Below are 13,830 nucleotides of genomic sequence, written 5' to 3'. Positions count from 1 at the left end.
TCCGGCGGTATATCACCTGCTCAGGCTAAAGCTGCCAAATATGGTATCCTACCACATTTATTATCTACAGTTCTTTTCTATCAAGAAAAACATGATACAAGTTGTGTAACATCAGTACAGAACATATGTATATCTTACTAAAGTCTCTCTGCTGCAGGTTTGGGTGTTCTTGGTGCTGGTGGTGTTGGCACTGGTGGTGTTGGCCCTGGTGGTGTTGGCACTGGTGGTATTGGCACTGGTGGTGTGTATCCATGGCAGGTGCAAGGAGGTATGATATTTAGCAAAAGACAAAAAAAGCAACTGAAAGTATAGCCATGTTCATGCCCTTATGACTTAAAAGTTCATTCCACACCAAAAAACAGTATTAATGGATGGTGGAAAAATAAAACGTTTCCAATCTTTTTGCCTACATTTGATGATTAAGAGGAGATAATGATGGAAAAAATGGAAAGAGAGTGTGGCCAAACATTTGACCGTAGCCTTCAGCCTTATTAGAAAGATAGAAAAGACCAAAGAATGCTTAATGTATTTTATTCTTTCTGCAGGAGTGGGGCCCGGTGGCATCTCACCTGCTCAGGCTAAAGCTGCCAAATATGGTAGACTACCACATGTATTACCTACAATTATTTTCTATTGAGAAAAACATGATACAAGTTGTGTAACATCAGTACAGAACATATTTATATCTTACTAAAGTCTCTTTCCTGCAGGATTGGGTGTTCTTGGTGGTGTTGGCACTGGTGGTGTTGGCCCTGGTGGTGTTGGCACTGGTGGTGTATATCCAGGGCAGGTGCCAGGAGGTATGATATCTATCAAAAGACAAAAAAATGTTTAAAGTGTAAAGCCATGAGAAAGTAAAAGAGAGAGCTCCTCAGCATCGGCCTTGTAAAATTCTATCTCACAAGTGAAAATATAGTTGAGTATCTTCCTGCTCCAAAATTGAATGTGTTCTTCTGTGTGCCTATCAAGAAAATCATGATACAAGTTGTGTAACATCAGAACAGAACATATTTATATCTAAATAAAGTCTCTCTCCTGCAGGTTTGGGTGTTCTAGGTGGTGCTGGTGGTGCTGGTGGTGTTGGCATTGGTGGTGCTGGCACTGGTGGTGTGTATCCATGGCAGGTGCAAGGAGGTATGATATTTAGCAAAAGACAAAAAAAGCAACTGAAAGTATAGCCATGTTCATGCCCTTATGACTTAAAAGTTCATTCCACACCAAAAAACAGTATTAATGGATGGTGGAAAAATAAAACGTTTCCAATCTTTTTGCCTACATTTGATGATTAAGAGGAGATAATGATGGAAAAAATGGAAAGAGAGTAGTGGCCAAACATTTGACCGTAGCCTTCAGCCTTATTAGAAAGATAGAAAAGACCAAAGAATGCTTAATGTATTTTATTCTTTCTGCAGGAGTGGGGCCCGGTGGCATCTCACCTGCTCAGGCTAAAGCTGCCAAATATGGTAGACTACCACATGTATTACCTACAATTATTTTCTATTGAGAAAAACATGATACAAGTTGTGTAACATCAGTACAGAACATATTTATATCTTACTAAAGTCTCTCTGCTGCAGGTTTGGGTGTTCTTGGTGCTGGTGGTGTTGGCACTGGTGGTGTTGGCACTGGTGCTGTTGGTACTGGTGGTGTTGGCACTGGTGGTGTGTATCCAGGGCAGGTGCCAGGAGGTATGATATCTATCAAAAGACAAAAACATTTTTTAAAGTGTAAAGCCATGAAAAAGTAAAAGAGAGAGCTCCTCAGCATCGGCCTTGTAAAATTCTAACTCGCAAGTGAAAAGAAAATTGTGTATCCGCCTTCTCCAAAACTTCCACCATGTTTCTGTAGTTTTCTGTAATCCTGCTGACAAACAGACAGAGCTCCTCCTTGGCACAAGTCAAGATGCAGCAAATTTAGCTGTTACCAAACATACTGAGAAGCATACCGTGGCTGTAGCAAAGAACTACATAACTTGAATCTTAACTTTTACTGGGACTCACTAACCATTACAATGGTTACATGTTTATTTGTTTTTCTGCAGGAGTGGGGTCCGGCGGTATATCACCTGCTCAGGCTAAAGCTGCCAAATATGGTATCCTACCACATTTATTATCTACCGTTCTTTTCTATCAAGAAAATCATGATACAAGTTGTGTAACATCAGAACAGAACATATGTATATCTTACTAAAGTATCTCTGCTGCAGGTTTGGGTGTTCTTGGTGGTGCTGGAGGTGCTGGTGGTGCTGGTGGCTATGGAGGTGTCGGTAGTGCTGGTAGTGTGTATCCAGGGCAGGCACCAGGAGGTATAATATCTAGCAAAAGACAAACTGACATTCTTAATACATCAGCCTCATGACTGAAAAGTTAATTGCATTCTTTTGTGTTGTTTTTTTCTATGTACTTTAGTTGTAAAAATGTTGTCATATGTATCTTTGAATATTAAAGCAGGTTATGCAGCTGGTTCCAAGGCTGCTAAATATGGTGAGAACTTTCATGTTGTTTGCATCATGAAAGCACAATTAAAATCACATTGTCACACATTTATCATTATATATTCACTCATCCTGTAAGTAGCTGAAAAGCATATCTCAAGTACTTACCCTAAATTTAGTAAAAACCTCTCCATTTATATTGACTTTGAGGAGTACCAGGGCGAGTACCTGGGGGTGTACCATGGGGGTGTCCCAGGAGGAGTACCAGGAGGAGTACCATGGGGTGTCCCGGAAGGAGTACCAGGAGGAGTACCATGGGGTGTACCTGGGCGTGTTCCGGGAGGAGTACCAGGAGGAGTACCAGGGCGAGTACCATGGGGTGTACCTGGGGGTGTCCCAGGAGGAGTACCAGGAGGAGTACCATGGGGTGTACCTGGGGGTGTCCCGGGAGGAGTACCAGGAGGGGTACCATGGGGTGTACCTGGGCGTGTTCCGGGAGGAGTACCAGGAGGAGTACCAGGAGGAGTACCAGGGCGAGTACCATGGGGTGTACCTGGGGGTGTCCCGGGAGGAGTACCAGGAGGAGTACCATGGGGTGTACCTGGGGGTGTCCCGGGAGGAGTACCAGGAGGTGCACCAGTGGTTGGTGGATATTTACCAGCAGCCAAAGCCGCTAAATATGGTATGGTGTAATAATGGCATTATCATATGTACTTTTCCCGACAACATTATGTTATGAGATTTAAAATATATACTTTGTGTCTTTACAAGAGCAAAATGGAGTGAGTTTTAGCTATAATTGTGTTTTGTCTTGCCCCCCCCCTTGGCTATGCACTGAAGGACTAGGAGGCACAGGAGGACAATTAGGGACAGGAGGACAATTAGGGAGTGGAGGATTGGGAGGAGGTGGAGGATACTCTGCTGCTGCCAAAGCTGCTAAATATGGTATGGAACTAAAATCCAATTTATTTTGTTTTGCTTCACTCAAGTCTCTCTTTCAAAAGAGATCCTAGCTCAATGATTACCATTATCAATTAAAAGTTATTTGTATGTAAATTTAGATTTTGACGAGAACGTGAATGAATACAAATCAAATCAAATGTAATTATATAGCCCAATATCACAAATGACACATTTGTCTCAGTGGTCTTTACAGACTGTACAGCATACGACACCCTCTGTCCTTAGACCCTGCAATAGATGTCGTGTGTACAGGATAAACAACATAGTACAAATACAACATTTGACAGAAATTATGTTGTGATCAAAAAAAAGAGAAAGTATGGATGAATCAAGGATAATGTCAAAAAGGCTTCCCGGTGTCCAGAAGGACCAGGGCAGCAGGCGCAGCCACGATTCCTGATCCTGACGTAAACTTTATCAGTGGCAACCTGCCACATGAGACACAGAAACTCCGGGGATGATGCCCCGGATGCTGAGTTAGTAACATACATTTACATAAATGGATATAGATAGAGAGGGAGGGGAGGAGAGAAGAAGAGAAGGAGGAGAGCAGGGAGGTGTCCCCTGTCAGTCTAAGCCTATAGAAGCATAACTAGGGGCTGATCCAAGGCAAGCCTGAGCCAGCCCTAACTATAAGCTTCATCAAAAAGTAAAGTCTTTAGCCTGCTCTTAAATGTGGAGAGTGTGTCTGCCTCCCGAACACAAACTGGAAGCTGGTTCCACTGGAGAGGAGCTTGATAGCTGAAGGCTCTGGCTCCCATTGTGCTCTTAGAGACTCTAGGAACTACAAGTAACCCTGCAGAATACAGTTGTTTAAAGGAGATGTTTTCACAGCAATATAAAATAGATGTTAGAGAGGGAATTATGACCTTTTTAACCTTCTAACAAAACCAGTAGGCAAACGGTAATAAAAGAGTGTATGTTGAATTACTTCGGATATATTGTTTTGTTTTTGACCGTGGTATCGAAATGGGTATTGAAAATTGTGGAATTTTACTAGTTTTGATATCAACTACAACATTTCTGGAATGGTGACATCCCTTGTCTGCTCTGATTGGTCAGTGTTTCTGAGTCTTCCGCATCTGCACTCTCGGCGTCAGCTGGAGAATGACTGTAAAATCACTGTAGCGCCACTTTCCACTTTCCACACACACATATATATATATATATATATATATATATATATATATATATATATATATATCCTGGATTCATATATACACATTCATATATATATATAGTGTAAATTATCCCAAATTGTTAACCTAGCGATATCCTTATATCTCGAAGAGTATCCCCTTTGTGCATGTGACTTAATATGATCTATGTCATTTTTAACTTAAGTATCAGAGAAACAAGGTGATCAAACGATAGAGGCAGCTCAGCTCGAATGATGATGATAATGATGTAACCTGCTCAATTTCCCTTCAATAGGAGTTTCAACAGGAGCTGGAGCAGGGTTTGTACCAGGAGGACTGGGAGGAGCAGGAGGAGTTCCTGGTGCAGTACCTGGACTGGGAGGTGGACAATACTCGGCTGCCGCAAAAGCTGCTAAATACGGTATAATAAATAAGCACACATGCACAAATATCACTCATTCACAGACATGCGTAATAGCGTATAAACTAAATCTGATAGGAACTGTACAATATTTAATAATTACAAATCAATTTTCTCAATTATGTTATCTTATTCTACTAAACTAAATTAATCATGCAACCTGCTCCATTCTCCTTGATTAGGAGTTTTAGGAGGAGCTGGAGCAGGGTTCGGAGCAGGAGGAGTTCCTGGTGCAGTACCTGGACTGGGAGGGGGACAATACTCTGCTGCCGCAAAAGCTGCTAAATATGGTAAGAGTAGAAATACTACACACTCAGATGCATTTTCTTGTGAATAAACTAATTCTTATAGGAAGGGTACAATTTTCAAATTGAATTAGGAGTTGCAGGAGGAGTTGGAGCAGGGTTTGTACCAGGAGGACTGGGAGGAGCAGGAGCAGGGTTTGTACCAGGAGGACTGGGAGGAGCAGGAGCAGGATTTGTACCAGGAGGACTGGGAGGAGCAGGAGCAGGGTTTGTACCAGGAGGACTCGGAGGAGGAGGAGCAGTTCCTGGTGCAGTACCTGGAATGGGAGGGGGACAATACTCTGCTGCCGCAAAAGCTGCTAAATACGGTATAATAAATAAGCACACATGCACAAATATCATACATTGAGTTTAACTTGTTTGACTTTATTCTAATAGGAACCGTTACATCTTCAATTATTATAAAGCTATTTTCTCCCTTACATTAGCGTATCTTACTTTTTATTAGATTGTATTCATTGGTGCAGACACTACACATTCGTACTAATGTTGTAAACTGATTGATAGGTAGGGCATTGTTTTAGCGTATTGTACCATTGATTGATCTTGCTCTATGTTCCTTAATTAGGTATTACAGGAGGAGCAGGGTTAGGAGCAGGAGGACTGGAAGGGGCAGGAATAGCAGGAGGAGTTGGGGGTGAAGGTACTGCCTGTGCAATTGTATGAAATGACATCACCATACAAAGTGACGAAGTTTGTCACGACAATGTTATTGATGACGGTATGTTTTCATGCAGGGTATGCGGATGGTGTGAAACCACCAACATATGGTGAGGAGAATCTGGAAACTCTTGTAATCATTTCCTCATGCCACACTAATGAAAAAGTCCCATTTCCTAATCATCTGCTGACAATTTCCATCCTACATAAGTAAGGGCGCCCAAATGTGATTCCCCCTAGTTACTGTATGTCCTCCAGCTCTTCCCGGGGATCCTAATCTGGGTCTGCGCTGTGGTCTCCTCCCAATTAGATTTGACTTTGTTTTATTAAATCAAATTCAAGAACACTTAGGTAGATTACCTTTATAAATTAACTTTACATGAATTAACTAAATGAAGATGACCAGTCTACCCAGTGCTGACAATTGACTTTGTCCATTAGTAAACTTACAAATTTGCCTTAATAATAATAATAATAATAATAATAATAATAATAATAATAATAATAATAATAATAATAATAATAATAATAATAATAATAATAACACAGGTAATTTAGCGGACGCTCTTATCCAGAGCAATTTACAGTGAACTAACTACAGAGACAGTCTCGCTGGAGCAACTCGGGGTTAAGTACCTTGCTCAGCTGTGGCAGCCCTGGTATTGAACGTGTACGTGGAACGTGTATCACCACACCACTAGGCTATCACCCACCAGCCTTGAAGGACCCTATCATGTGTTATTCACAATGCAAACCCCTCCACCACGTTAAGGTAGCGATTCTCATCTGCTGATTGAAGTTATGGGATTTAAATAATTTGTTCTGCTTTTGTTATTCACAAACAATAATTGTTACTACTTAAACATACAAACAATGTTGCAGCAGTAAACACCAGATTATAGTGTAAGACCCTGACGAACAGAGCAAAAAATTCCATTCTGTTATATTCATCATACACAGAGAAATACATTATGGAGGACGCAAATACCAATTTAAATCTTCCTATTATTGTCTCTTCATCAAAACAAGAGTCTATTGAGAGGGAAAAGTTAGATACACTTGAGCCATTATTGTTAGTATTTTATTAGGAGACAAACTTGCACAAAAGCCGTTTGTATTGTAATGTAGTCGTCAGATAACAATGGCATCAATTGGCTGACTTCATGTGTGCCTCTTGCAGGAGGCGTCACTGGAGTAGGCCTTGACATGCCAGGAGCTACTCCAGGTACACCTGTCGGTGGTGGTCCAGACGGTTCTGCTGTTGTGGTGCCAGGTGAAGCTTAAAATACAGTTTCCTATTTTCTGAAATTAGCCTTTTTTTGCAAGATTTTCATTGTCAATTATCTTTTTATTACTTTTATAGCAAGGAATGCAGGTACTGCTGGAACTCCTCCACCAGGTACAGTGAAATGCCAAAACAGACATTTACTTTACACATATTTACACATGTATGTTTTTGCAGTAGCTGTAAAAGCATATGGGAGGAACAGGAAGAAGCGCCTTTTTCACTTACAGTATAATTGGTAATTGCACTCAGTACTGTGCCATAATGTGTCACCGCTACATTTCTTTCATCCATTTCCTGCCAACACATGTTGTTTGTATTGCTAGTGCTACCAGCTATTGACCACCTCTAGCTTACAGCCTCCCAGCTGTGGCAGTATCATAGTTCACCTCACAGCTTCTGCCTTTTGTAGTCTCTCCAACTCTGCGCCTGTTGAAAGCACAATGGATGAAACTGTAACATGTTGTCTTTTGGCAGAGCCCACGCCTACTGCCGCAATTGGCGAGACCACAGAGGTCCCACGGCCCAGTAAGACTTGCTGTTTGCATGAAACTTATTTGCCACTCTGATGTAGTATGGGACAATCCTCTCAGTATTTGTGAATGAGAATGTTTCTCCCGAAAAAGACACTTAAAAAAATTGTTTTGCAGGTCAATGTTTTATCAAGCATCCAGATTTACCATCCGAATAATTACAATCGGTTATTCACAAAAGTGTATCCCTGCCACCTGTTTAGTTAATTCTTTATTGGTTTCCCAGGAGTCTCCACTGCTGTATTTTGATTTACATGTATTTATTAAACAATATGGGAATATACTCGTACTCAACAAATACAGGATGGGACTTACATTTTCTGATATTTATCTTGATGAGAATTCATTTTCTCAAATACTGTTTGGACAGACTGTAGAAAACTGTCCTTAGCATACATTAATTATTTTACTAAGTAGTATTCTGCTTCATTTTGATACTGTAAAGACAGGCAATACCAAATCCCTTCTTTCAGCATTACACAGGATTTAGAGTTTTCTTTGCTATCAGCATTGCCGTGCTGAAAGAGGTTTATTTAGCGTGTCTGGTCCCTGCCACGCAGATTATCATGTGAGTTGTGGCCACAGGTTGTCTCTATTTCTCAACAGTACTTTTCTTGTGCACTCCTTTCCTTTTTACTAACACTAACATTGTGCTTTATTACTTTCATGCATGTAATAGCTGTAATTCTGGATATATGTCAATCTAATCTATTCATTTAATAGACATTCAGAAGGACGTTTGAATGTCATTTTCCACCATTCGAATGCTTTTAAATGCTTACAGTTTGTTTTGATAATATGAATGCTTGCGATTTTTCCTGATTTGTGTTACAGTTCAAGTTCTACAGCGGGGGATCTTTGTGATAGTTCCAGGGTTTCAATTTCATAAAACCTTTGCCATGATAATAATGCAACATGTGATCTACAGTTTTGTGTAGTTATGTATATGAACTGTGAATCCCCTGCTATAGAAAACAACCTTTCAGTAGATTGTTGTTTCGTACATCTGCTGTCTTGACACAATTTTCTCGTCATGTTAAATGTTTGTTTTATATTATTTCAAAGTATGTGTTGTTCCTATTGTTCCTGTTTGTTTCTCCCATACCTTCCTTTTGCAACATGTAAAATGTGGTTGTGATTTATAGTTTCACAATTAACAACAACTGTATATTTCATTATTATAAATATAACCAAACCAAACAGACACAATTATTCAAATGTAACATTTAAAGACAATCTGACTGATATAGATTTTTTTGATGATGTGATTATGTTTTGCGCATGCGATGTGTGAAAACAGGCGGTGGGTTCAAAATAATTGCACATTTTTCAGTTTCTTTATTCTAATTCTGTAGAATGTCGTAATCTATTTTAATGTATTTTTATTCCTGGCTGTTTTACAGTTTCGGGTGGAAATATACAGCCTAGTGAAAAGTTGTTCTACATATGAAAGAGTTTTTAATGAATCGCCGTACTGAATACATACTTACATTAGATAGTTAACTAAATTATACTTATTTTTATTTCACAGCTGGCACAGGTGTTGGAATGTGAACATTCCCTCATATTAAAATAATACCAAAGAATACTCAACAATTTATTGTTTTGCACAGCTTGTATTCAGATATTAGATTTATGTGACTAACCTTGTGTATTAATATGTCTCAGGTGGTGCAGGCATTGCAGTAGCACCCTCTGGTGGTAAGAACAATTCTTTCTTTCTTTTGCATGTGCATTGATTATGAGCCATTAATCAATTTACAGTATTCTGTTGAATTCGTATCAAATGTAGTGTTTTCTTCAGTCACAGCTTCATTTATTCTCAGAGAGATTGCTCTCTCTCTCTTTGTTAGTTAACATATTGTATGCAGGAAGTTAACTAATGTCTGTCACCTCTGCCTGCCTTTTAGTTGGTCCAACAGGCCAAGGCCAGCCTGGTAAGTGTAAACAATATCTGTTTGTATCTGAGATTTACTGATACGTAAAAAAAAAAAAAGGGAGGATAAGCAGAAGAGACCATAGAAATATCTATTTTATATCAGTAATGAAAGTCATTTAGTTGAAGTTGAGAGTCTTAGAAATATCATACAGTCACTAGGTAAACCGTCCTTTAGTATTAAAACTCTACGTACAGTATTTTACTTTATAGTTGGTTGTATTTAGTTTACACCCAAATACGTGTTTTGTTTTTTTCCCTTATTGTCTTTTTACACAGTTTAGATTGGCTCTTTCTGTGTGTGTTTTTTTGTTGTTGTGTGTTTTTGTCATTAGATACCAGATTTGCAATATATAACGTTAGATAGTTCATACATTAGTCCATTCTCTCCCTTGTATTGACTTAAGAACTTCATGTTGTTGTTAGCCCAGAAGCTATGTTTTGCTGTTGAAACTTAATGCGATACAATACCTTCATCTATTTGGCCACATGATGGAGACAAAGACGACAAGCTTTGTCTTCATTTGTCTCTGCTGCAGTCAGTGACTATAATAACACTGAACACTGATGCTTTCAGGTGTAGGTGTTGGCACAGGGGGCAAAGCACCTAAACCATTCTTACCAGGTAAAGATGGGCATTGATGTTGCAACATAACTTTCTTCCTCCAATTTTCCTGCTTGTGTACTACGACGCATTCATTTGATCTTGCTTATTCTATTGCCACAAAATCAACATCTAATCAATTGTTCATATAAGTATTGACTATTCAGTATTACCATAAGTCCCTACTTTATGTGATTCTGCAGCAGAAAAAGAGCACAGTCGTGTAACTGAAGATAATCTGTTAAATAATGCATAATGTTAACCTCATTTTAAAAATGTACATGTAAGAATGAAAACATCCTAATGATGTTATCAATACACTTGTTATGATCCTATTCAATGTTATAGATCGTGCTTTCACACACTGTGTTTATCTTACTGTGCACATTCTGTCTGAAAGTTAATGACTCGACTCGAATCGATAAATGCAGCAGTTAATATATTAGGGAAAGCTGCATCAGGCCTTTCTCTACCCAATTACACCTCCAAAAGAATGAACTGTCATCAGTTTTATGCATCGGCAGGTTTGCAAGAGTGTTTTCGCTATTCTGCACTATTTTACCTGTGATGGACTTGAGACCAAATCCAAGATGTTTTTACAGTCAAGTCCAACGTAATATTATTGTCCCCGAGAGGGAAATCTAGTTGGACGCAGGAGCATTATTATAAGACAATTATGTTAAACACATACAGTATAGGGTAAAACATTAGTCACTATCAAGATAAAGTAACTACATATTTCATTCATTTATCAAAATCATGGATTTGATCAAACCTACATGTGCAAAGTGTAACAGAGGGAAATATTTACTAAATGAATGAATGAAAAAAACAAACTAACAGTATAGATCTGTGATGATGGTACTTAAAATCTACATTACATTCCTATTTTTGATTCATCTCATTTTTCAAATTGATGTTTAATGATTTAAGAAACGATTGACTGGACTGATTGTTGAACTCAACTAATGCAGTGTTTCTTTAAGAAGTCATTGAAGCTTAGTTAATAGTACGTAATACGATGTAGCTGGAGAGGATGAAACCAGTTCAATCTTCTGACTTCACACGTCTTTAAAACCTTTACTCTGTAGGTGCAGGAGCAGGTTTTGTTCCAGCCGGAGGTGGATATCCCTATGGTGGACCCTATGGAGGCAAGTTCTCTATATATGTCTATAAACATTTAAAGGCTTGGTTTAAATTGCAGTGACTTTAACTTCTATCCTTCCTGTGTTTCAGTTCCTTATGGCGCTGGTACCGGAGCTGCCACTCTGCCTGGATCGAAGCCTTTGAAGCCTCCAGGTATGTGATTGTAGACGTGTAACAAGCATCTTCATCCTGAGGGTGTTTTCTTTTTGTTTGCAAATGTATGTTTTTACTTTGTTTTGCATTTATAGGCTCATACAATGTTGTATTGCGGTTTTGTGTAGTTGTTGGTGGAGCAGGAGGAGGAGCAGGAATCCCACTGGCAGCAGGAGGTTATCAAGGTCAGAACGCACCTACATAACATTTAATATGTAAAGTTCACGTGTTTTGTGCACCTTATGAACACTAGACACAGGTGTCATTTAAAGGGATAGTTTGGATTTTAAAAATGTGGGTTGTATGTCAGTGTATTACCTACAGTAAATGGCGTACCAGCACGGAAGCTAAGGAATGTACTGCTGTGTACGTGGGGCAGCAGCATAACATACTTTAGCAGAAAAAATGTATTTCAGTTTAAGTATACACCGGCTTCAGTTCCCCTGCTGTCTGACGGCAAGATAAAGCGGTGAAGATAGTAAATATAGCGTACACTTAAACTGATATTGATTTTTATTAGGTGGGCCTTTCTTTTAGGTGGCTAAAATAAGTTTTGCTGCTGCCCCTGTCCACAGCAGTACATCGCTTTGCTCCCGTGCCGGTACTGCTGTCTGCTTCTCCAAACACAGTACGTCATACAACCCCACTTCAAAACATCCAAACTATCCCTTTGATGGGGAAACATAAAGCATACAAACTGCTTATTTCCCCTCTTTAATGATTTAAATTAATGCCATGTGTTGGATGAGCCAGCCCCCGACACAAACTGTAGGAGGTGAGTTTACCAACCAGACAATAATGTAACTTTTGTCTGTCGTCACGATTCAGGGGGATACAGGCCATATCAACATGGTTATGGCCAGGGTATGTATGAGAGGAGAGGAGGCTGACAGCACTATTACACAATGTTTCCCCCGACAAAAAGAAAACTCAAAACGTTCTGCTCAGTGCTCAAAGTGACAGTTGGTCAGGAGATGACATTGAATCGCACTTCCTGTGCAGGAAACTGCCCAACATGCTGATAAGTTTGTGTACGGGGCGTAGTGTCAGGAAGGAGAAGCCAGCTGGGTACTCTGATGAAGGAAATGAGGCCTGTAACTGTTACAGCACATGGAAACATAATGTATATGTCTTATAGCTTGGACAAGCTCTGGAGTGGAGCAGATGTTAGCAAACACTGTATGAAGATCTATATGTATGCTTCTCATTTAAGTAGAAATGAGAAAGAATGTATTGAAATTCATTGTATTATAAATGACCCTATACCGTATGAAAATAATCAATTCAGTGTTTTGTCTGAGAAACTGATAAGTCACAAGGAAAATTCATGTATTCGTGAAGTTTAACACTGGCAGTATAAAATCTGCTACGCTTGTTATATTTAATTATTCCAAAAATAAATTGGAGCATAAAGCCCTTGAGATGTACCATCTCGTTTTTAAAGGGGGTCTTCAGGCACAAAATATGTAAGTTAACAAACATTTAAGCACATAGATAATAATGATAATAAATCAAACAATTCAACGACACACCAACATAACGCAGTCAAAAACAAGAACAAGTAGATTTTAGATAAACGAGTAAAGAAGTCTTGAACCTAAACATTATACAGAATCCAGCTCCACCAGAGGCAGTAATCCCTGCAGTGTTACAGTACCGTTAGGAATTTGTAAATGGAGCAAGTCAACAACACCACATTTCCTGATACAGACTGATTACTGTTAGTAACACTGTGTGCGACATCAAAGTGTAACTGTTTGAAGATAACACAATCCCCTGGAGAGTCCTGCCCTGAAATAGCAAAACTAAAGCCAGAGGACGTTTGTATGATGTTGTTCCCCTGACCTCAGCTGAGCCCCTGGCTACACCTCAGGGGAGGAATAACAACAGCTATAGGAACCAAAAAAAACAATAATAGGTCATACTCACTGCGCACAAAATAAATAGAGCCATAAAAAGTAGACACATTATCACATTTTGTTTATTTGCTCTTCATTTGTACAGGCTACGGCAATCTTGGAGGCGGCGGAGTATATCAGCCAGGTGAGGAGCACCGCATGTTTCTTAAATACATGTTTCCTTCTGTATAATACAACGGTGTATTATACAGGTTTATTCTGAATTTCCAAAATTAAAGTCATACATTAACAACAAAGTAATACAGCTAAAATAAGTATGTTGTCTATGGAACTGTCTCTTAAAAAGTCCAAATGCTCGTGATAATATGGTGAATATGGCTATAATCACGAGT

At 39.3% G+C, this 13,830-nt stretch overlaps 1 protein-coding gene across 6 annotated transcripts in view; it reads left to right on the top strand.

The window, feature by feature from the left end:
• The first annotated feature begins 1,043 nt into the window (after positions 1-1,043).
• elna (elastin a) overlaps positions 1,044-13,830 on the top strand; it is an 18,704-nt gene continuing 5,917 nt past the window's right edge. For 2 of the 6 annotated variants that reach the window (XM_029447084.1, XM_029447082.1), the window contains exons 1-24: positions 1,044-1,134; positions 1,413-1,463; positions 1,578-1,688; positions 2,042-2,092; positions 2,207-2,305; positions 2,448-2,483; positions 2,645-3,116; positions 3,275-3,379; positions 4,832-4,957; positions 5,140-5,247; positions 5,337-5,570; positions 5,831-5,905; positions 6,000-6,032; positions 7,103-7,195; positions 7,286-7,321; positions 7,685-7,735; positions 9,409-9,441; positions 9,651-9,677; positions 10,254-10,301; positions 11,372-11,431; positions 11,517-11,579; positions 11,708-11,764; positions 12,408-12,443; positions 13,584-13,622. In XM_029447084.1, the coding sequence (XP_029302944.1) occupies positions 1,461-1,463; positions 1,578-1,688; positions 2,042-2,092; positions 2,207-2,305; positions 2,448-2,483; positions 2,645-3,116; positions 3,275-3,379; positions 4,832-4,957; positions 5,140-5,247; positions 5,337-5,570; positions 5,831-5,905; positions 6,000-6,032; positions 7,103-7,195; positions 7,286-7,321; positions 7,685-7,735; positions 9,409-9,441; positions 9,651-9,677; positions 10,254-10,301; positions 11,372-11,431; positions 11,517-11,579; positions 11,708-11,764; positions 12,408-12,443; positions 13,584-13,622 (1,996 nt within the window). In that variant the 5' untranslated portion in view covers positions 1,044-1,134; positions 1,413-1,460. The remainder of the gene's footprint in view (positions 1,135-1,412; positions 1,464-1,577; positions 1,689-2,041; positions 2,093-2,206; positions 2,306-2,447; positions 2,484-2,644; positions 3,117-3,274; positions 3,380-4,831; positions 4,958-5,139; positions 5,248-5,336; positions 5,571-5,830; positions 5,906-5,999; positions 6,033-7,102; positions 7,196-7,285; positions 7,322-7,684; positions 7,736-9,408; positions 9,442-9,650; positions 9,678-10,253; positions 10,302-11,371; positions 11,432-11,516; positions 11,580-11,707; positions 11,765-12,407; positions 12,444-13,583; positions 13,623-13,830) is intronic. The other 4 variants (XM_029447087.1, XM_029447085.1, XM_029447083.1 and 1 more) reach the window with 3 other exon arrangements.

This window comes from Cottoperca gobio, chromosome 13 (assembly GCF_900634415.1).
Source record: "Cottoperca gobio chromosome 13, fCotGob3.1, whole genome shotgun sequence".
Taxonomy (NCBI): domain Eukaryota; kingdom Metazoa; phylum Chordata; class Actinopteri; order Perciformes; family Bovichtidae; genus Cottoperca; species Cottoperca gobio.
Note: the sequence above shows the minus strand (reverse complement) of the source record. Positions and strands in the feature narration are given on the sequence as shown.